Here is a 25,286-nt window from a genome sequence, read left to right as displayed (position 1 = left end):
ATCCTTTCCTCACGGAAGCTTGCATATGGCTAGCCACAATCCAGATAATCACTTCATGATCACTTTCACCAAACTGGAGGAAAGTGTGAAACCCCACTCACAGTGACATCCTCTGATGATGTGATCAGATCTAAAATTTTTGATCTTTGCGTGCCCTCCTTTACATACTGCATGAGATAGTTATCTCTCAAGAACTCAAGAAATTAATTTTCCTTATTCCCAAATGCTATTTCTTCATTCCAATCTATACTGCCATAATTAAAACTGCCCATAATAATTACCCTTCCTTTGTTCACTAATTTGAGTTGTTTATATATTTCTTCATCACTACCCTCCACATTCCCTGGCCTATAGCAACATCCAATTAAATATGTCTTCCTGTCAAATTCCACATTACACCACACTGCCTCATAACCATTGTCACTATTTTCCTCTTTCATATCTAGCTTATGTGGACTTAATTCCCCTGCTATTGTCAGCAGTACGTCCCCCTCCCTTCTTGCCCTTTCTATCCTCATGAAAAATACTGTATCCTTCCATTTCTACTCCCGTTATGATATCATCTTCATTCAAAACCATGCTTTACTTATTCCAATGATTTTGGGGTGAATAAACTCAATCACTGAAACCATTTCATTCCCTTTATTTCTGATACTTCTGGCATTTGTAAACAAACACAATAATTAATTTTTAGGTCTATTATCAGTCATATCCAAACCACTGGTTGGTTATGATTTTCCCACCACGCCTGCTCCTGCCCAATCACCTTTATCACCACTTACTGCATATATCTGCTCAATCTCAACTTTCCCACCTACATCACAATATACTCCATCTCCATACACACATTCACTGCTACTTTCAACATCCACTCTGTTTACGCCATGTCTCTCTGTCCACCTGGGCTTTCTCCCCCCCCAACCATTTCCCTGTTCCTGTTGCATTCCTGTTCACTCACACTATAACTGTTTCCACTGCCAAGCACTCCTCTCTCTTCAATACAACTCTCCTGATCTTTCACTTCATCTCTTGCTTTTGATCTCTTGCATGCAGCACACACACACACTGTACTTTCTTCATCACCATCCTCCACATTCTTGGGCCTATAGCAACATCCATCTAAATATGTTTTCCTGTCAACCACCATGTTATACCTCACTGCCTCATAACCACTGCCACTATTTCCCTCTTTCATGTCTACCTTATGTGAACATAATTCCCCTGCTATCATCAGCAGCACACCCCCCTCCCTTTTAAATATATATATAAAATTGGTAAAAAAAAAAAAATATTAAAAAAATCCTTAGCCCATCCATGGTACCAAATGGACTATAGGTTTACAAATAACTTTTCATGGGTGGGAGCAATATATTAAAAAAAAATATCACTCTTCGTGGACCCAGTACAAAGCCTTCGGGCACTCCACTAGTCACATTAATTCTCAATTCCATTCCACCATATACTACTTTCTGGTGTAGTATATGGTGGAGTAGAATCTACATTCATATCATTCCCATATGATTAAACTCATGTAACAGTTTTCGATGTGGTATTTTTCAAATTCCTTTGCAATGTCCAACAGTATTATGGCATAACCCATTTCCTTTATCCAATTCTGCTGTCACTTTATTATAAAATGTGAATAAATTACAAAGAAAGGCTCTACTTTTTTATAATGCCATACTGCCCACTAAAGAGTATCGTATTCATTTCCACCCATTGTTTCATTGTATCTTTAACCACCACTCCAGAGATACTAATCGGTAGTAATTTGCTACTTCTGTCTTGGAACCAGTCCGCGTGGTTAGCCTAGTGGCTATGCACTTCGCAACCATATGCCTGGGAAAAGAGTGTCCTGGGTTCGATTCCTGTCGTTGACGTGAGGAGCATAGGATCTTTCCCAGACATAGCCAAGTTAGCTGGTCTTGGGCATGGACTGCAGGGTTTTTCTCCCCCAGTTTATCTGAGGTTTTTCCTCCAGCAAGCAGGCAAACTGGCCCAGTGAACACACGCATCTACAGACATAGAACACACTGGGAGGCATAGGGACTAGCCATCTTATCCTCAGGATGGGTACGCTTGAAAGGGCTTAGGATAGTTCCATAACAGGACAATAGGCCTAATAAGAAAAAGGAATAAGAAGAAGTAGTAGTAGTAGTCTTGGAGCCACCTTCATGGAATGGAAATATCTTACCCTCTTTCCATTCCCTTGGAACCATGCCAGAGCTGAAACTTACTAAACTTCAACTAAGGCACTGCCGGTCCTCTTGCACATTCTCATAACACAAGAGCTGATGTAATGTCCAGTCTCACTGGTGTGAAAATTGAGGTAGAATAGACCCCTGCAAAGGGATCGCTTAGTAGCTGAACTATTTCTTCTGCTTTTGTCACTTTCCTAATACTGATTAAATTTATTATTAAATTTGTTAAATGAATTAAAGTTATCCTTCCATAATCATTCTTTCTCTTACTTGCTTCATAGTGAAAACACTCTTTTTGGATTTAGTTGGGCCTACTTAGCTAATTTTTTTTCTCGTAGTCTGATGTATTCTTCAGATTCCCCTACTACTCACTCATCTTGCATGTGCTTGAAATAATATAGCAGCAGGGCAATTCTAAAGGAGTAGAAAGAAAGTAAAATTTTTCCAGTTTGCAGAAGGGATATTAGACTGAGGCTCCAAATTATAGGCCAAATCTGTTTCAGTAGTTGTAATTAAGGTTTTAGAGAGGTTTGTGAGACTAGGATAAAGAACTGGGTTGATAATAGCAGCATTCTTTACAATGGTCAGTATGGGTTAGTTAAGGGTAGGTCATGTTTTAGCAATTTGCTTACATGCAACAAAGTGATGAATTCACTGGGTAAGGGAGATGCACATACAGCGGTGGTGGTGGACTCAGATTTCTCAAAGACCTTTGTCAGATTAGCACACAAGCTGGTAACTAAACTAATATGCATTGGATTGGATAAGAAGTGATCTGGATTGATAGGCTGTCATATAGGTATCAGCAAGTTGTGCAACAGAGAGTGGTATGCCAAAAGAGGAAGGTCACCAGCAGAGTGCTGCAGGTATCTGTTCTGGGATCACTATTGTTTAATTCATATGTTAATGATATTGGGACAGGCTTAATTAGAGATATATACCTATTTGCAGATGATGCAAAGTTGGGAAGAACTGTGAGGAGCTAAGTAGATGTGGCTTTACAGGGAGGATCTCAACAGGCTGTGTAAGCAGGCAAGTAAGTGGAATTATCAGTTCAATGTGTAAGATCTTGAAATTTAGTCAGCTAGAATGGGTGCAGAGTACAAAATTAATGGAAAATTTTGGAAGGACACAGAAGATATAAGAGATCTGAGAGTGATGATGGACAGAGACAAAGTACAGGAGTCACAATGCTAATACTGTGCAAATATCACACTGGATTATGGCAATGATGAGAAGGACCTTGACAGTCAAAGCAAAAAGGTTATGGTTCCTTGTATAATGCCTTGATATGCATATGGATTACTGTGCACATATCTGGTCTCCTGGTTTTAAAGGAGATGAGGATACTCAGAGGTTTCAGAGAGGATTCACTAAGTTGTGGTCAGGTCTATGGAAATGTGGTATATGAAGACTGATTGAGGATTATTACCACATTAATCTGGAGAGATTTTTCACAGAGTCAAGGGAGACAAGGGCAGAATAAGCTATCCCTGGAAGCTGTATAAGATGGGGAGGGGGGGTAAGCAAGGGAGTGAAAAGTAGATTCTCTGAATGGAGATTGGTTTGCAAGAGGAATGCATTGCCTGAGAGTGTGGTGGGTGCAGAAACTGAATAAGTTTAAAGCATTGGTTTGCAGCATTTTTTTTTTTTTTTTTTTGCGTGATAATGTGGGCAGAATAAGCTATCCCTGGAAGCTGTATAAGATGGGGAGGGGGGGTAAGCAAGGGAGTGAAAAGTAGATTCTCTGAATGGAGATTGGTTTGCAAGAGGAATGCATTGCCTGAGAGTGTGGTGGGTGCAGAAACTGAATAAGTTTAAAGCATTGGTTTGCAGCATTTTTTTTTTTTTTTTTTGCGTGATAATGTGGACTTCCTGCAATGTCTTGATTTCTTGGAGGTCTGATGCTACTAACAATAATAATCAAAAAAGACAGTAAACCTATAGTATATAAGTACAGTAGGTGGACAAAGATTTTCATTTTTTATTTTATTTTATAGAATCTCAAAACCTTCTTCTGGAAACCAAACATGGAATTTTTTTCAAACTCTTCAGGCTTCCAATAAACAGTGCCATGGTCTTATACCATGGCATATGAAATTCATTGCCCTCTTTTCCCATCTAAAGACACTCACAAACATTATGATAATGACAGGATTGGAACCTGCAGCTTGTGGAGTTGCAGAGCAGAGCAAAGTATTGTTCATTTCTCCTATACCTACGGATGGACCCATGGTCCTTTCAGGTAAAATAGTAATTCCATTTTACACAAACTATGCCCACTGATAGCACAGAGATTTTAATCATTAATACTGATATTTCTAAAGAAGAATACTTACAATATCTTATTTTGAGAAGTTTGATATTTCAGCTCACCTGATGCAAAGCAGTGAGTCCATCTTCATTAGTAGAATCAGGACTTACACCTAACAGCAACAGTCTACGAACTATAAATAAAAAAAAAAATCATAGAAGAAATCAAAAATGTTAGATGGAAAACAGCAATTATAATATTATAAATATCAGTATAAATGTGATTAAATTTAACTTCTCTAATTTAACTGGAAATGAGAGTACATTTATGTATATTAAAATTAAGGCAGTGTGATCAATATTTCAGTATAGTAACTGCATTTATGTGCTCTCACCTTTATTAAGAAACAAACTAGCAAACAATAATTTCTTTCCCTCTCACACATAAAGAATATAAATACAACTCCTTTAACTTGTTTTATTTTACTTCTAATAAGACTTTCATTCTTTCATTTTTTCATCTGATATCATGATCAGTTTGGAAATCACTTCTCTTTTTCTCTCTTCACAAATATCTCCTCTACCCGACTCATTATCATTAATTAAAAACTCCCCCACTCCCCAAACATCACGGAACTCAACCAATTTGCCATCCACATTACTTCCTTAACTTTGAAGAACAAAATATACAAATAGATAGAGAGTACACTTATTGTTCTCCCATCTCACCTCCCTAGCCCAATTTCAACATGGGACATTTTGAAAAACTCTTGCTGCTGCCATTTATTTATTTTTTACATGATCTCAAAACCTTTCTCTAGAGAACCAATGGACAAAACAAATCTAGAGAACAATGGACCTTTTTCAACTCTTTCAGGCTTCCAATAATCAGGGCAGTTGTCATATACCAGCCAATGAAATTCATTGCCCAATGTAAGATCACTGCCCTCTTCTCCTATCTAAAGACACTCACAAACATCATGCTCATGGCTCTTACACTACTGGCTAAAATATACTGATGTTTTCTCCATTCGGTGATATGGCTCAAACACATTAGGCACATTTCTTTTCCACCTCAACAGCCAGCACTTCAGAATCCAATTTATTATAGAAAAAGAACATAAAATAGTGCCTCCATGGCACAATTTGAAGAATGATGGTATGCTGCACCCTTTGGTTGGAAAAGGCATAGGTTTAATTCTCATCGTAACAGGAAAAATCTTTATATGTTTTTTTTTTCAATTGAAGGTGAGTTAGTCAATCTCATATGGGGATAGCAGGGTTTTTCTCCCAGAAACTTGGAATTTTTCATCCCACATACAGACAAATCAGCCTTTAGGACACGTGCAATTTACAGACAAAAAATTCTAGTGGTGGTGAGCAGTAGATGACATTGGTATACATCAGGGGTCTCCAAACTACAGTCCGTGGGTCAGATGCGGCCCGTGATATGATTTTATCTGGCCCGACAATTGGACTAATTTGTCAATAAGAATCCACAAAAAAAAAACATGGGGTGTTGATAGATTTCAAATGCATTAATTAAAATTGTGTTCAAAATATATTCCCGAATAGCAAAAAGTAACTGTAATCCAAGTTACGGTCTTTCCGACTGTAAAAGGTCGGTTAAAATGGACTAACGAAGAAAAAAAATGTTAAAGAATTCAAAACGAAATAAAAAGTTACATCAGAATAAACATTTTTATCAACAAAAAAATTTATGCCGCACAAAATAAGAACACTTAAAAAAGTCGGTAAAAACACGGTTAAAACAAACTAACGAGCAAAAAAGGAAATAAAAACAAAATTTCCCGATCTGTATTCATTGACAAAAAACTCAAAGTTATACGAAATTAAAAAAAAAGTTACATGTAAATTGTCGGTGTATATTCAGTTGAAAAACTAACAACTAGAAAAATTTAAACATGTTGAAAGTGGTGTTGTACCACCTTACCCCAGTCCTGAAGATACTTTCAGGTACAAACTTTGCTTGCTCACACTTGGATAAAGGATTAAACTAAAAATTTAAACAAATTGTTTCCTGAACGGAAAAAAATGAATTCAGCTATTTCAAAAAAAAAAAGTATCAGTACAAAATTTTTTTTTGAAAAAAAAAAAAAAAAAAAAATTCTTCTTTTTTTGGATATTACAGGTAAGTTATTAACCGAAATATCCAAATTATTACTCAATTTTTAATTGCATAAATGTATATTTAAAGGTGCATATTCACTTATTCACATATTTGCTCATACAGAGTTCTCATGATTTTAAAAATTTTATAATTATTTATAAATTTATTTTCTTTTATAAGGTTAACAACATTTGAAATCGCTACTTGTAATTAGCACTTCAAAATTTGAACCTGAGTTTAATAAGATTTTAAAAACACAAACACAGTTACATCATTCACATAAATGGTTTTATTAAAATTTGTGATAAAATGAGAATTTGCTGATAGTGTTCGTTGTCATTAATACACGATAATTTAATCTCAACTCTGTAATCAGTTTTTATCTGCTTTCAATAAAACTCGTATATCTAGTTCTAGAGTTTTTTTTTTACTATGGCCCGCTGAACAGTGCTGTAGTACTCAATGTGACCCTCATGGCAAACAGTTTGGAGACCACTGATATAGATGATGGAGAGTTGTGGAGTAGGTGCCCTCCCTCGATGAGTCTTTGGACTCCTTGGAGGTGTAACGAAATAATAATAACAGACTGGCCTGTCCATAGACTTTAATCACACATCTTCCTAATAGTACTTTCCAAGGTTTACAGAAAACAAAGTCATATGCACAGGTGCATTCAAACTTTCTCATCATCCTTCCAACTTATAAAAACTCTAGTTAACAAAGCATTCAAACTACTCTAACTAGACAATTCTAACAACTAACAAAATACTTGTTCCTGCTTCCATACTGTAACCCTTTCAATATACATACTGCAGTAGTGCTATTGCTATTCTCACTATTCAGGGCAAAAAAATAAATAAATAAATTATATATATAATATATATATAGAAAGTATTTTACCTTGGGTATAATAAATGTTAAAGATACCAAGCTATTTTAAACCTGGTTTTACTCCATTTCCCAAGTAAGCAAACAGACAAAAAAGTCAAGTTTGCACCTGCAAGTGTTGCAGGATCAGCTAGACTTGCAACACTTGCAGGTGCAAACTTGACTTTTTTGTCTGTTTGCTTACTTGGGAAATGGAGTAAAACCAGGTTTAAAATAGCTTGGCATCTTTAACATATATATATATATCCAGAGCTTTAAAGAAATATAATCTTTGTACTGCTTTCAAACCTCATATCAATCTAGCTGTCTTTATCAGCATCCTTAGAGATCCTTAGAGTATATAAATGTCTTGTACTTGTGACTTGTCATATTATAGAAAATCTGGAATCTGTAATGCTCCTGTTGGAATAACATAAGAAATATGTCCAACACCATAATTAGAGTCAGTCAGGACATGCAAGCTGTGGCATGGATATCTTGCACAGAATCAAAAAACTTCACACATGGACTACAAACAAATATGAATTTTTTGGAATCAACAGTAAATCTTAAAAACCAATCCATCCTCAAATATGGTTATGTGAAAAAACACCAAGATACAGGAAATGTAGTTCTTAGACCTCCTACCCAACAACTAAGGCTGCCTATTTGTATCCATTCTATCCACCCTCATAAAACACTAGGGCTTTCAGTCTAATTACACTTCCACTTGTTTGTATTGTTTATGTACACTTGCAATTTTTATCTATTTGGCTATAACACTATAACCAAATCCAAAACTCCTGATCATTACCTTTCCTCCAACATGTGCTGTCTAATTCTTGAAGGATGAATGTATTAGACATTCATCCCATTCATTCATTCATTGAGATTGCTAATAATGATCACCCACCAAACCAATTTGCCTAAATATATCCTGCTCATCACTGCACATCACAGAGAAAGATGAGCTGCCATTAAATATTGGAACAATAATATCCCTTTGGACAATCATCAGGTATCACCTTCTTTCTCCAGATCAGTCTAAAGATGTCACATAACCATTCAACCCTGTACTACCAGAAGCTCTGATCATTTCAACAGGTAACCATCTATCCCAGGAGTTCCTTTCTTTCATGCTTACATGGTGATCAGAATACATTATTGAAATTATGGATACAAAAGCTTGGAATGAACGGAAATTTAAAGAAGCCTGTGAAATTTTGATTAATCACCCTAATCTTAATAATAATGGGGGCTTAAAAATCCTAAGAATTTGAATGGCACACATTAATCCACTTGGTTTACAGCAAACCCTGACTTTAGGACTAAGCAATTTTCATTTTTTATTGGACACCATCCATACCAGTTGCAATTTATATGTATACTTATATAAGTAATTTATTTTCTGTTTATTTATTTTATCTATTATTTTCTGTATGAACATGTTACTCGCCAGCTTAATTTAACTTTGTAACCTAATAGATATTAATAATAACAGGACTCTAGCTTTGATGTAGTGAGGGTTTTTTTTATTTTTATTTTTTTAAGCACCAGAGGTCAGGCAAATATATATATATATATATATATATATATATATATATATATATATATATATATATATATATATATATATACACACACACAAACACGGATACTCCAGAAGATGACCTTAATGTGAAGGTCGAAACGTCGAGTGTATATTTTGGTTTATATTAAACTAAAGTTTTACTCTAGCACAGTAGTTGTATCCATAATTTCCATAATGTATCTATCCCAGGGGATTTTCCATTCCTCATCTGTCGTGAGGGTTAATTCAACTGGAATTAACTTATTAATTAATTCAACTAATTGATTCAATTAGTCAAAATTAATTAATTGGATTAATTAATTCAACTTGAATTGAAATGTATCCATTTCAATTCACTATGACTTTCATCTTTATTTAATAGATTTCTAAAATAACATTGCCACATCATCCTAATCTCTCTTCCAGTAGCACAGGATTTCCATCACCATTTATTAAAAAACTTAGCTCCTCATTTCTTCTTCTATTCTTCAGAAGTCCAAATAACATTTTTATTTTTTGTTCCTGTTAGCATCTTCTTCCAACATATTTGTAAACTTAGCCCAGCTTTTTATCTTTTCCTCTTTAATGATTTTTTTTTTTTTTTGGATGGCTCTTTTTCTGATTATAAATAGGCCTTTCATCATTTGATATAGTCTTCATAAACTTCCAAAAAGACATTTATTTTTTACATATATTTATTTTTTAATTTTACTACTTCTTCAACTCTCATTCTACCAGCATGTTTCTTTTCCTTTTCTGTTTCCACCTGTTCTTCCACACACTTCTTCTGCTGTTGATACCAAAATCTCAAAAATTTTCCCATTCCTCATCTATATTATCTGTAGTTAACTCATGGGCCTTGGATACAAGACCCAAAATCTTGCTTTATTTCAGACCGTTTCAATGTCCATAGCTTCAGCTTTTTATCCTTTTTTTTACCACATTCATCTTCCACATGCACCTTAAAAAGAAGCCATAAGAAGCCTATCTCTATCTAAAGCAACAGAAAGCAAAACTCTGATGTCAATAACCACCTTGATCCATTCTTTATCTAGAATGAAATAATCTATTACAAATTTTTGCTCACCATCCCAGCTATATATCTTGCAATTGTGTGGCTTTGTCTTTTCTGAAACTAGCTGTTTCCAATTTTAACACTATGTCTGATGCAAAAATCTAATAACCTTTGTCCTTTCTCATTTCTTTAGGCAAAATTAAAAGGGCCCAAAAAATTTTCTACTCCTGTTCTTTCTTCTCCAACATGTGCATTAAGATATCCTAAAATGATTACAATCTTATTCAGAATAATTCAGAACTATATTTACCAAAATCGAGAACAGACATCTCTTGAAAAGTCAGGGGTTTTAACCCTGCATCTCGAAAAAACTGGCACTCCTTATTACAGACAACATTTTTATTATTATTATTATTATTCCTGATACCTCCAAGGTTTCCGAAGACTCATCACGGGAGGACACCTACAACTGTCTCAACCACTACACCGAACCTCTACTACGAATCATCTCCACCACCACAACTAGTATTTTTTTGTCTGTAAATTGCATGTATTCTGAAGGGCTGATTTGTCTCTATGCGGGGTGAAAAACCAGAGTTTCTGGGAGAAAAAACCCTGCTACCTCCGTATGTGATCGGCTAACTCACCTTCGATTGAAATCGTCCGGATAAAGATTCCTCCCATTGCGACGAGAATCGAACTTAGGCCTATTCCAATCGAAAGGCGCAATGTACCATCGTTCTTTCAATTGCACTATGGAGGCGTTTATGTTAAGGTTAGAATCGTGAGATACTAACAGTTGTCCAATGCCTTCAATCAGCCCTGTTCTGTACTGAGGTGTAATGAACCTGGGCGGCATAATCGAACACGTTCATAAAATTTATTTTAATATACATTCCTCTTAATGTGTAGTATAATAAAAATTATTTGTAACATTAATTAATTTTTAATGGAAGGGGGACACAAAAATTTTGCACCCGGGTGGCACAAGCCCATAGAACGGCACTGCCTTTAATCATCGATAATCATGAGTTCATCTTTTAGTGACAGCTATGGGTAGAATCAGACTACACACCGATTTCCAGTAGATAGGCTAAACAGCTGGCTACTACTCCCTTTAAAGAATTAAAGGCATTAGAGGATTCACTTTTTATTTATATTTGCTGCCTATTAGCATAATGTCAGAAGATACACAAAAAGGCTGTGCATTCATTGTCTGAACTAGAAAAGAATCAGATCCAGAGAGCAATCCTCGTATACCTAAGTCACTCAACATAACAAACAAAAAAACACCACAGAAGTCACATTTCATGAATATTTATTATTCCCAGTAAGGAGATTCCGTAATACATTATATAAATTGCATTATTCTATAATGCATTTTACTACCAATTTCTAACGAAATCTTATCAAGACTTCAAATTAGAGAACTGTTCCACCTTGCCTTAAAAAAAAAAAAAAAAAAAAAAAAAGTTTCTCTTTCCCTTGCTGTTTTTTTTTTTTCGCCTATCCATTCATGAAAAGCTGCAAAGTTTCTTTGAAACCAGTTCATCGATAATTTATTGCAACACGTGGCCATCTGGTTGAAACTATATTTCGTCAAATCCTCATGAAAATGCAACCTATTTGCATTCGCAAGTAGCTTTACCCATTTATTTCTTCGCACTACTTAGCAAACCATAAAAATTCCTTCAACTATCGAAGCAGGTAGAGTTACGACTTCGGGATGTAAGGGCGTAAATCGAAGTCTTTGCCAACAAAATTATATTGTAGTGGTTATGAACAATTCAGAATATACAAATGAATGCTGACCCCTCCCCTCTTTTTTTTTTTCGTCCCAGCAAGTAGCGACAATTCACTCGCCGTTATATTTCAAACGACGTCTGTACCGACTCTATTCCCGCAGAAGAGCGCTTGGGAGTTTTGTAGGATTTATACCTAGTGACACATTCGAAAAGATGTCAAAGATCTTGTTGGATATTGCGCGCTTTTAGAACAACAAAGCAGTCCTGACTCCTTACATAACTGAGCTGCACCGCGAATGCCAAATCATCGCGACACCATTGCGTGCTATTATCCAAAAGAAACGTTCACATTGCTTCATGATAATGTAGCCACACATGCCCGGACAACGTCCCCTTTATAATGCTGAAAATTCTAACACTACAAGATGTCAACTAGAAATTATGGCAAAATTTCAATTTATCCTTGTACATGAAACAGCTGAAATTTTAGGTGATTTGTGTTCCCTGGTAGGGTTCTACCTCGTTACTTTTTGATTTATCGTAAATGTGGCGCTGACTACCTCACTAGAGTGTGAGCGGAAAAACCGAAGAAATCTGATGTCTCAAACGATGTTCATGACTTTTTCGACAGACTGGTTAACTTGTCGAGGCTTAAATAATCGACCCCCCCCCCCCTCTTGCTAAACGTAGAAAAACAGAAGCTAAGATCATCAAGCAAATGTATTTATATTTGTCAATAACGGGAATTCACTGCCGACTCATTTAGAAGAAATTTAATATTGGATTCATTTTCTACCCAACTAAAGCAAACAAAGCATTATAACATAGATTGAAAGCCAAACGGCTATTTTTCTGGCAACCTTAGTCCGAGTTCTTAGAGTTTCGCTTACTGGCAGTTAAACATCAAAAGATTTATATCTCCTTCAAACAAAGCATTGTTTTACTGTTATGAAATTTAAGTCTCAGTATGTGATAGTACGTTAGTGTCTTAGGAGTTAGCCTACCTACACAATAAGATGATTTTTTTAAACATGCTTGACTAAACTTGCTGCGCAAGCTCATTATTTTGGAAGGTGGCTGGTGAGTGGAATGCATTGCCTGAGTGTGTTGTGGATGTGGACGCATTGAATCAGCTTAAGATGAGGTTGGATAAGCATTGTAAGCAATAGTGAGTACCTCCCACGATGAGTCTCTGACTCCATGGAGGTCGGGTGTTGATAATAATAACTAAAGAGAATCCCAAATAAGACGTATTCGTACACTCCAACAAAAAAAACGTGAATCTGAAAAGGTGGCTGTATGTATGTACACCAGATAGAGAACTGTTCTTCATAAATCAACTGCAAAACACATCCACGGATAACATATCCTTACGAGCACTAGAATGAAAAGTTGGCCTCTCGTGGGTGCGGTCAGTCGGCGCTAACCTCCCCGAACGAATAAATCCTGTCAACAGTTGACAAAGTGCAATGATGGATCATCTCGACGAGGACTCTTGATACGTGGTGAGCAGTCATTTATCAGCAATCCTAACTCGTAATGGTCTTTTTTTCCCCTTCTTTCTTTCTTTCTTTCAGGGTGGGTCGTGGTGTGACCGCATGCATTCCAGACAGCGAACAGAAAAAGAACAAAAATGGCAAGCGCCTCTCCAAATTTTGTTCCAATTATTTTATTATTATTATTACGTGACACCTCCAGGGAGCCCAAAGACTCATCGAAGGAGGGCACCCGCTCTACAACTCTGTCTCCGCTGTCAGCTGTCGTTAAATATCACATCGCGAATTTCTCTCCCCTTAAATTGCTTGATGGATTTCTCATCAATACATTACTGAGAATTCATACCTAATCCGGATTGGACAATTAATCTACCAGTGAGTCGGCGTTTTGCTTTCTGCTCCCCGAGCCATAATTCCTGAATTTTTATGGCTCGGGGAGTGTTCAGAATTGCATTTCTGCACATCGCTTCATTTGGAAATTAAACTGCTACACGAGCGCCACCTACAGTCACGGCCCCGGAATTCAGCGCCAACTCTGAGCTACTATCTCAAAAAGAATGAACCACTCGTATTTTATGAAAGGAGTTGTCAATGGATTTGTGCGTTCTACCACGAACAGAGCTAATGTCATCACGTGCACGTGACCAGCATACAACTGGAAGAAGCTATGCGGAAAGAAACTGTGTCGTCTTATTTACTGTGCATCATCTATTGGCTATTAGCAAGCACTAGATGTCATTTTTAACTTCGGATTTATTAATGAAAATATTTTAATCTTCATTCACACACGCATTCTTTTAGCGTTTATATATTGTCTTCCTACGTGAAGATGTTATGCTCAACAGCCTGTCACAGCCAAATAACCAGTCTTTATTTAAACCTAATTAATGCTCAGATAGGATTAAACCCGAGCTAAAAGACAAAATTAGGAGCACTAATCTCAAATGTTTCTGTAGTTTTAAAGAAAAATAAATTCAAAACGTAAAACCGGACTATTTCAACTTTCACAGAATCTCCTCTGAGAACGTGCACATGCATAGAAAATACATTCTGAGAGGTTTGCATTCCTTACCAGTGAATAAAAATTATCTGGTAAGCTATTCAACTGGAGAAATTATAGTTTAACATCGTATAAAACTTGAAATAAGTAAAGAGCGTTTTTGTCCATTCCAAACAGAAAGCACCGAGTCGTTTACAAACTTTTTTTTTTTTTTCCGAACTTTCAAAAGCAGTTGCAACATGTTTCTCGCAAAGACGTTTTTCTCAGGTGTAGGAAATGTTCTGAAAACGCAAATCTCGAGTAGGAGGAGGAATGCACAGCTGAGATTTTAGCATCACAAAATGAAGCAATCAAGCAGTAATTTAAATCTCCGTACCGGACTGAACTCTACAACTTTTCCTTTTGTTTTTAAAAACGTTGGCCACAGGAGGTGCGTTCATTTATCATTCCGTCAGCTGGACCTGTCCAGTGCAGCGGTCTCGTTAACATGCACGTATTTGCACCGAGACAAAGTGCTCGGCAAGCAACAATACCCAAGTGAAGGATTCTCATTTCCCGGCAAGAGAAATCGAAACTCCAATTAATGACCTTCAGCTGAGCACTCGAGTCAGCAAGCGATTGAACTGCAAGCTGGGCTTGACATTCCCTGAAAGTCGTATCGAATTCGCCGCATTAAAACTATCTGGGCAGTCTTGGAGTTACGGGTTTCAATTAGGTAAAGGAAGAACAAGCATCCTCCCACGCTACGATAGATAAGACTGCGATTTCCTAAAAAGCTCCGATCGAGAAGGGTGGGCAGCGAAGTAGTGCAGCAATAAAGGTGGCATTCTGGATTAATCACCCAAGATTTATTGGGCAAAGCCTTGGTGAATCGGTATTCTTGCTACTAGGGGAAGCCTGTAATGATCACAAAACGGTCTATAAAATGTGAATGAAACAAATGTTAATTTTGTAAAGAACGCTGAAAAACTAATCTCGAATTATTCGAAACGTTTTACACCAGGATGTGAACCTGGTTTAACTCCAAAAGAAAGAATTTGCACATTCGTAGTTATGATTACGGCGAGTGCAATCCGTAACCATTAATATCTTGTACACTTTAACAGAAGCTACACAAATACATCTACTGGTGTATTTGTGTAGCTTCTGTATGCAGACTTAAACGCGCTTCTTCAAGAACAAACTGGAAATCTGTTCGTTAATGTAGCTTTGGTATTTCAATAGAAATCGTACCGTGATTGTTGTGTTGAATATAAGTTACTGTGTAACGACTTTTCTGTATTCTTATTTTCCGGTAACTAACCGATTAAGTTGAGGACTGTGTGTGTTCGAAAATGTAATTAAAGAAGAAAGCTGCAGCACTCCACTAAGCAGATGGTAATCTGATATGCACAAAGATTTTCAATTTACATGCGGTTGCTTAATAAAAGTTTGGTTAAACTGATTGGTACCAAACAAAACAGTCAAAGAGGCATCCGAAACTTTTCCCAGAATGCATTAAAAAATAAGACCGTAAGTGGAACAAAGTTTCCTTACATACATATTCTTTATTGACACAAAGCAAAATTTAAGATTTTACTACGTTGTAGAAGACAAAAGTGCATTCAGTTGTATTCGATATACTGCACTTGTCGCTAAGATAGATAAGTACGGAAACAAATATGCGGTGATTGGAGTTATCAGACATTTAAAATACATGAAGCAACTAAGTTTGAGAAAATAAATACTTCAACTCGTCATAAGAATAAGCCATTCTCCGACGAACGCTACATGGCTGATGAAGCATCGACACCTCTACTAAAAGACTTGCCAGAAAACTATCTGCAAAGTTCGGTAGTGGAGGTTTGAAGTGGCTCGGAAAAAATTTCAATGTCCGTCTATAAAATAGGATTTCGGATTGTCTAATTCGCAGCTTGCTCATGGCACTAAAATGCGTTAAGAGATTTCCAACCTTTTGCAGGTGGATTTACATAAACAACAAAAATAAATAAATAAATAAAAAACTTTGAACCATTAAGCGCTACCACATGAACGTTATTGCGTCCACGGTTCATTAGCGAATTCACTCTGCTGCCATTCTGTGGAAATATGTTCAGAGAAAACCCCCCCGATGACGCTGAGGAGATTGAACACAACCCGCGCTAAGCGATGTGGACATATTCACAATGTGTCAACATTGTGAATGTTACATTAAGGAGCTGCTCTGGCGCTAATAAACCACTTTGTCCACAGGGCATTCGGATCAATTTGAATTTGCCATGCTGAGACGAATGTCATCATGACAGTATAATCACATGGATTATACTGTCATGATATAATAGACGCTTCCTTCTACTGACGATGTCAAATGTCCCTTCTCGTATCTTCAAGATTCGAAATTTGAAAATGCAGTGCATGCTATTATTATACTGGCTCACCTTAAGGGCAAAAAATACGTATTCTAAGGGCAAGGAAAGGGATACATCCGGAAACAGTTTCCTCAGCGCTTTAAATTATTGGCCCCAAGTTCCTACCCAAGATATTTTGTGCCTATAGGAGACGAATTGATCTAGCAGTTGTATGCTGGCTGTCACATGATGACAGTGAAGCAGATTAAATTTTGATTACCAGTTTTGAATCACTAAATAATGTAGAAATACAATTTGTTGACTATCAGTTCAGTTGGATTCGACTTTTCCGTTTTCTTCTTAAAAAAATCGTAATAATGGTTGACTCATTTGTCAAAAATTCCAGAAAGAGATTTAATTTAGGGTATTGTGTTTTATAATAAATAATTTTGGTTGACAAAATCAGAGTATGAAAGAAAAGTGTAAGGCATGTTGGGCTGCTGAAAAAAAAATCACGAAGGTTGAAATGATGAACAACAATCAAATACAATTTCTGGGACAGTATGCGAAATTTTCGGAATATATTCCTTCCTCCCCAAAGGTAACAGCATTTACCTGCTTTCGTATGATGTTCCTTTCGTTGGTTCCTAGCAATTTAATAGTGTTCGACATTGAAAGGATTTTGCAGAAGTTCTGTGTTCCGCTACTTTGACGAGCTTTTCTCGTCAAAGTAGCGGAATGCTCTCTCTCTCTCTCTCGAAAACTCCCGGATCCCAATCCGGGAGTTTTCGAGAGAGAGCATTGTCATAATGATGAAACAAATTCATAACGCGCGATTCCTTGGGATGCCATTATCCCAAGACGTGTCGTGACATCTGAATGGAATCGAACCAGTAAAAACACCAGAATCATCAGCCCAGTCCAAAAAAAAAAAAAAGTGTGAATTCGGTTTCAAATTGTTCTTTTAGAAACAATTTGAAGCAGAATTCGACGCGCATGCGTTGTTTGGAAGTTTGCCATTTTTTAAACAAGCCGAAATCACAAACGCCACAACATATTAATCGCAAGGTATCACCAGATCAGTAAAGTAAATTACAACAGCGAAATAAATGACAAATTAGCTGTTAAATTATATGCTGGCCGGTAAACTGCCAGAGGAGCTATATAAAACCTCCAGCATCATCTGGAGATTAGTCTGGATTTTATTATTAGTATTATAACACTTTGCACAGTAGAATGGTAGCAGCAATGCGTTGGAACGGATGGGCCACAACTGAAGTTCCATTGGTTAATTCAAATTTCTCATCTGAACGACACAATTCTACGTTTACAGGTATAATCTGTGACTTCAGTAACCAAGGTTTTGAAGCAGTTAACATAAATATATAACGTAGCATGAAAAGACAGAAATTCGGTCAAACAAAAACCTCCCTACAGACCCAATATGGGGTGTTAACACATTTTTACATCCGAGTTAACAACACGCATATCTTAACTCTAGTACAAACGATGTGCACCATCACTTACGCTCAACCAACAGCCTAAACAACTATTGTACGTCTCAGTTTTCCAAATTACGTTCTGCATGATTCCTTCCGACACCCGGGTGGCACTTATGTATTTGTTCAAATCATTTGACTTGCCGTGATAGAAGCTCCTCTTTTCGATCTGCATCAACTCAAAATTTCCTTTCGCCATTCAGTTGTATTCATTCGCTGTCTCAATCTCCCTCCAAATTGTGATAACCACCGATTCTTTTTTTTTTTTTCATTATTTCTTTTTGAAGCTCGATTTTCTGCAATATAAATACCAGAAGCGTAAAATCGTCTTTTGGAGGGAATTTCGACGTTCACAACTCATACTTGGCTTCCATTTTCCAATTCCACTAATTAAGCTATATTTGCTATCAGCAATGATCTTTCCAAATTGGTACATCTGCCCAGCAGAACACCTGATGATCATCTCCAACTTCCCCTCGATTACTTATAAAACAGGTTCAAGTACTTTGTGAACATTCAGCTATACAAGTTGCCTTTTCTAAACGATCTTCAGCCAGCCACTCTGTCTTGAGGTGAGTACCAGGTAGGATGAAAACTCCACAATTTCTGTTCTTCCTTTCCTTGGGGTGAATATTCTTTTCACTCTGGTTCACACAGGGGCTCCGACGGAATGACTGAAATAATTCTTCCTGGAATAAGGGCCTTCATCTCCCCTCTCCCCATTACAGTAAAAACACCACTGCCAAATTTTGATTTTTCTAAAGTGTACCATGACAGTCCAAGAAAAAAAATCAGCATAAATGACACGAACACAGAACTACAACTTCACACTCGGTGCAAAAACACTAACAGCAAATCCAAATTAGACTTTGAATGGGCCAAATGTCTCCTGCTCAATATTGCAATCAGCCTTCTGGTTACTAGCCTAAAGCAATTGGGCGCAACTTCTGTTTTCCACATAGTACTCTTAGCACCGAAATCGAGGCTGACCTCCTAGCATCACTCTTCTACACCAATTTCTACACTGATAACGAAGAGAAAGTGCCTCGCACACTACTAAAAATAGCTCACTGTATGTTTCCTGAAACCTTTTTACCAGAAAGACATTTGGCAGAATCGTGAGTAGCTTGGATATCTATAAGTTTTCACGTCCTGAAAGTCATGACGTCACAAAGGAGTTTAAACATTTAATAACTTTTTTATTTATTAATTATTTTTTATTCTTTTTGTTATAATGAAATACATAACCTGCAGATTTTTTCATTAGTTAGGAAAAGCCGCATCACGTAAATACCTTCTATTTTCGGCTTGACAAAGACGGACTCTTTCTGCGGTCCATGACTGCTGTTAATGTTTCTGGCTGCAGGGCCCTAATTTCTGCACGAATGTTCTCCCTCAGTTGTTCGATTGTCGGGGGCTTATTCACATACACCTTTTCCTTCAGGTAACCCCCACAGGAAGAAGTCGGGCCATCAGATCTGGAAAATGTGATGGCCGATTAGCTGCAGAAGTTCGCGAAATTCTTCACTCGCCAAAAATGTGCCTCAAGAGTTCTACTGTGGCTCGAGCGGTGTAGGCAGCGAAAATATCCAAAATAAAATTTAAAAAAAAAATTTCCAAGTACTGTATTTATTATAACAAAAATAATAATTAAATAAAAGTTATTAAATGTTTAAATCCCTTCGTGACTTATGCGCCACCCTGTATAATCCGCCGGTATTTCAATACAGCTGCCCTATTTGTAACGACCAATGGCACTTTTCTGAATTAAAACACGCCAACAAGCAAATTTACTCCTAGTAATAATGTGTTCTTACTGTTTCATTGAGGATGAAAACAAAAGCAGCAGTTTGTGAGCTTCGTACCGCACGAATCTGCTATCATATCGCACTGCAAATTCAAACCTGTCAAGAGCCACTGCCGGCCGCCATCTGATATGTTGTCCACTTGACATAATTTTAATTAGGAGTGCGTGTCCTATTTTCTCGGCCGTTAGTGCGAACGTAACTTGACTAGTTGTGTTCATCGTAACGAAAAGTTGAGAATGAACTTAGTTTAAACACTTCATCATATTTCAAGACCCCCAAACCGCCTTCCTACGTTAGCAATTGCATGTATAAAGTGAGGAAGACATCCGACAGATGATGATATGGGAAGAATAATTTTGCATTAAGTTTTATGGCGTTCATTTTTGAAACAGCATCAAAAAGAAAACATGCAGTACAATATTTGTTTGTTTTTTTCTCCCTAATAGCAAATCTAAGACATTCTTCGGTACCAAGCATATCGCTGCTCTCAAAAATGCAAGTGAGTGGCGGCTGTGGCTGAGCATTACTGTGGTTCATATCATTTTCTGTCCTCTCTACAAAACCTTCAGGGCCATTTTACAGCCAATCAGATTTCGGACTTTCGTTTAAATGCTATTTATAATAAAGAGACCTGCACCATGGAGATATCTGTCACTTTCTGCACCTCGCTCCTGCCATGCGCAGTGATTATTATAGCCGAACAAACGATTAACTGCAAATAAAAAAGTACTCTAGCTTGGACTGTGGCATTAAAATAGTCAGGGAAAAACCAAAAGTGAACCAAACGGACATTCTCGTGCACAACTTCACTTCCAAATTTTATTAAATTTCATCCAGGCGGAGTCATATTCGTTGCAATTTTCGACCCTCCTTTTGCGCCCTTGAGATTGCTCGATAAATGACAGGACGGATTTCTAATACCAAATTTCAATGGCAACCACAACTCTGAAATAAGTTGCGTGCGGACAGACAAATAAATTAATTTATGAGGTTATCTTATGCAATCCAAATCTACCTAAAAACGAAGAGATCGGTGGTGATGCAAAAGTGATGCAACGTAGCACGCGGAGATACAGAAAATTACAGCGTCTAGTGCCAACTGACAACTTAGTGAGGGATTCAGAGAGAGAGAGAGGGGGGGGGGTATAAATTAATGTCTAAAGTGATAGTTTGTATAGAAATGAATATTCGTCTTAAATAAGGATCACCGCGTCCAATCATGGGAGCGATGTTACAAAGAAACATCAAGTGAATGGATGATCAGCAACGAATCTTGGAAGAGTTAACTCTCAATACTCGATTTGTTGGCTTTCAACTGTTGTGTTTGTTGGTTAGTTTGTTTTCTTGAAAAAAAAAAAAAAAAAAAAAACCGCATGCACTCGCGAATGATGCTGTACGATTTAATTTTGGTGAAATAAAGAAAATAATTTTTATTTTTAAACGTAATTTATTAGCTTCAATTTCAGCAATACGAGACACACGAGATCTTCGAAACGAGCTGGAAGACTGACAATTAAGAGAAAGAATGGATGTCTCTTCTGTGTTTGACAAACTCTAGTAAAGAATCTTGTACGGTTCTCAATGGATTGCTAGGAGAAACGAAACAGAGCCCATTTATATCAGGTGCTCTGCTGGACAAGGCGACGTAAACCAACACTTGTTCGTGGCTCTTTTCACATTCGTACACAGCCAAATCAAAAGTTCCTCCTTGAAATTTATGAATGGTGAAGGCGAAAGCCGAAATTGGGGGGAAAGTAATTATATTTAGCTGGAATCGTGTCGCTGTTCTTCAAAAACGCACTGGCCGTGCGGCGTCCAATCGGAATAAGGGCATCGCCAATGTTTTGCGAAGGGACATACGGGGGCACCTCTTTTCCTAGCTAGAGAGTCGACTCAAAGAGCATTTGAAAATGTGATCTAAGGTCGTTTAATGCTGGATGCGAGTTCTTCAAATTCGATGTCTGCCAGTTGACCTTAAACTCCATTCGCTGATGGTGGGACATCGATTGTCAACAACCAAGGGACGTTCATAGGATAGACCGCCAGTGTCTCAAACAGACATTTTACGTAGCTTCTGTTTAACATGGGCTTCTTTTGTCTGCTTTTTTGTATCCACTGAATGAGCGAATGAAATCAACGAGTTGAGCACTGGGTTATAACAATTAACAGAATCGTATACGACTATTCCTTCGCAATCATTGGTGCAAAGTCTATCAGCCTCTTCTTTAGATAGAAACGCGATTCAATCCGTTCTTTTTCTTGATGTTTTATTTTTTGTTTCCAATTGCAAAACTTCACCTTTTTCCCATGAAGTATAACGCAAGAAAACCATTGTACTTTGAAAACGGTCCGGTTTTCACAAAAACGAGGTGACACCAACAAGTGGCCCCACGCTGAAGCAGTACCAGACAGACTAACAGATGCTGTTGCAGTCTACTGGGTAAGTAGTATTTGAATATAACAAAATCAGGTTACTTCCATTACCTGATTTTGTAACATATATGCTGCGAGGGGGTATCGAGGAGAGATAGTACCTCTCCACTTTGACAGTCGCACGTAATTGTGGTTCAGATGGATTGGTTCTCACTGGACACCCAACTTTCACTTATGGCTCCAAGAAGCTACTGTAAACTGGTAGCGGCCACACCCCGGTAAACTGTGTCGACCCATAGGCTAAACTAAGTGAGGCTAGCCAGATATGGTGATCTCGGGCAGCGGCTGTATTCAGTGAATCGGCTGCAAACAGCGTCTGAACTCCATGTTAGGAGCGGCTGAATTCAGGTCAAGGAGTGGTGGTGGACACTTGAGAAACTTAACCATTGAAACTCTATGAAATCTAACCACCCTAAAGATGCATGCCGGCTCGGCCGTCGCCCGATTAAACGAGGGTCGCGCCCACAATTAGGTAACCAAGACAGTGATGGCAGAAAATATTGTTATTGGAACAAAACATCACCTAGCAGACAGAAAAACATAACAAGCATAGAAACATGGAACGTAAGAACCCTTCACCAGGAGGAGCATCGGAAATACTACTGCATGAATTAGACAACTACAGATGGGAAGTGATTGGACTCCGCGAAACCTGGACTGGAAAAGGAGAATTTCACTATGGCAGTACAAAATTTTATCTTCAGGTAGGGAGGACAACAAACACCAAGAGGGAGTAGAACTTATATTAAAACCAAAGGCTCAAAACTCTATTGTCTTACAAGCGTATCTCATCTAGGATAATTAAAGCAAGATTTAAAACATCAACTGGATCACTGACTATTATTCAAATATAGTCACCAACTTCAACATCATGAGAAGAAGACATTGAAGAGTTCTATACAGATCTGCAAAAAGCAGTACAAGAGACATCAAGTCAAGATCTCCTAATTGTAATGGGGGACTTAAATGCAAAAGTAGGCAAAGGCTGGGATACTTGGCCAAGAGTAATCGAACAGTTTGGGTATGGAGAAAGCAATGAACGTGGCGAAATATTGCTAAACTTCTGCTCAAATAATCGACTAACAATAACCAACACTCTATAAACAACCAAAACCGCAAAGAAAATGGACCTGGATATCACCAGACAGACAAACCAAGAATACGATAGATTATATTATTGTAAATCAAAGATGGAAATCAAGTATCCTAATTGCAGATCCTTGGACAATATTCTAAGAAAATATCAACTAGAACTAGATAAAAACCTGAAAGAACTACTAAAGAAAATGTAAACAGTGGTGCAAATTAAAGGAAATAATACTAAAATCGGCAGAAAAGACCATAGGTTACACAGAAAGATAAAGTAAAAAGGATTGAATCTCTAATGAAGTAAAAAGGTTAAGCGATCAAAGGAAAAGCATGAAATTAAAACAGAATTATAACAGAAATGAATATAACAGATTAACCAGAGAAATAACTAGTTAAAAGAAACAAGCAGAGCTGGTTAGAAGAAAAATGCAAAATGGCAGAGAGGCTATCAAAACAAAATAACCTCCATATATAAACAAATGGACCAAATTAATAAGACACGGACATCGAAAATGATAATGATCAAAAACAAAGAGGGGGCAACTAATTGAAAGTAAAACAAAAAGGTCAGATGGGAAGAATATTTCAGAGACTTATATAATAAAAACAGCCCTCTGGATATTATTCCAGCCACTGATATGGAAAAGGAAACAAATATCTTTACCAAAGAAATATTAGCAAACAGCATAGATAAACTTAAAACTAGGAAAGCACCTGGTATTGATCAATATATTCTTAAAAGCAGGAAAGGAACAACTTTGGAACCATTAAAAACATTATTTGAAAGGATATACAAAAATGAAGCAATACTACTGATTGGACCAAATCAGTATATAATTACAGAGGCCTCCTCAGTATTCCAAGTAAGGATGTTACGAAATACTCCAAAAACAAATTAAGCCATATATAGAACTAGCAGGTTTCAGACCAGGACGAAGTGTAATTGATCAATCATTCACCTTAAGACAGCTAATAGAAAAGACGCTAGAGTACAACCAAAGTTGGTATATAAATTTCATAGACTTTCGTCAGGCATTTTATTCAGTCTGTAGAAGAGAACTGTGGGAAACTATGGAAGAATTTGGAATTTCCAACACAAACTAAAAGAATAATAAAGAATCTATACAAGAAATCTGAAAGCGCAGTACGAGTGGAGGACAACTTAACCAACTGGTTCCACACAGAGAGGAGAATAAGACAGGAATGCAATCTGTTACCAGACTTACGTTCATTCTTACACTGGAAGAAGCAACCAGTAAAGCCTTAAACAAGAAGACTCCGGAATCAAAAAAATATAACAAATTAAAAATTTGCAGACGACATTACATTACTCGCAAGCACGGAAGATCTACAATGAATTTCTGATAAAAAATAAAGGAAGAATGTATAAAATTTGGATTAAACATAAATATAGACAAACAAAAATTATGCAAATAGGAAAATGAAACACCAATCTGAAAATTGAAATTGATAGTAAGAATCTAGAGCAGGTAGAAAACTTCACCTACCTTAGAGGAGTTATTGAGTACAATGGTGAAATTATAAAAGATATAAACGGACGAATCAATCAAGCATCCCAAACTTTTGGATGACTAAATAAAATATGGACGTCAAGAGACATCAAACGCGTAACAAAATGGAGAATCGATGAAACGATGGTCCTCCCAATACGCCTCTATGGAAGTGAATGCTAGAATCTCAAAGAGGCTGAAGAGAAAAAATTATTAGTTACTGAATTGGGTTGGCTAAGAAGATTACTTGGGGTATCTCTGCTCATTCGACTAAGAAACGAAGACATAAGGAAACACTAAAACAAGAAAAAACAATGATAGACAAAATCCAAGAAAGAAGA

At 37.1% G+C, this 25,286-nt stretch overlaps 1 protein-coding gene across 1 annotated transcript in view; it reads right to left on the bottom strand.

Annotated features, from left to right (window-relative positions):
* The window catches only part of MYPT-75D (Myosin phosphatase targeting subunit 75D), a 305,331-nt gene that overhangs the window by 103,250 nt on the left and 176,795 nt on the right, over window positions 1-25,286 (bottom strand). Inside the window, exon 4 of the mRNA XM_090398351.1 lies at window positions 4,578-4,648. Within this exon, the coding sequence (XP_090254477.1) occupies window positions 4,578-4,648 (71 nt within the window). The remainder of the gene's footprint in view (window positions 1-4,577; window positions 4,649-25,286) is intronic.

This window comes from Typopeltis vanoorti, chromosome 9, assembly GCF_054136105.1.
Source record: "Typopeltis vanoorti isolate ZY-2024b chromosome 9, IOZ_Tvanoo_1.0, whole genome shotgun sequence".
In the NCBI taxonomy this organism is placed as follows: Eukaryota; Metazoa; Arthropoda; class Arachnida; order Uropygi; family Thelyphonidae; genus Typopeltis; species Typopeltis vanoorti.
The sequence above is the reverse complement of the archived record's forward strand: the minus strand, read 5'-3'. Positions and strand labels throughout refer to the sequence as shown.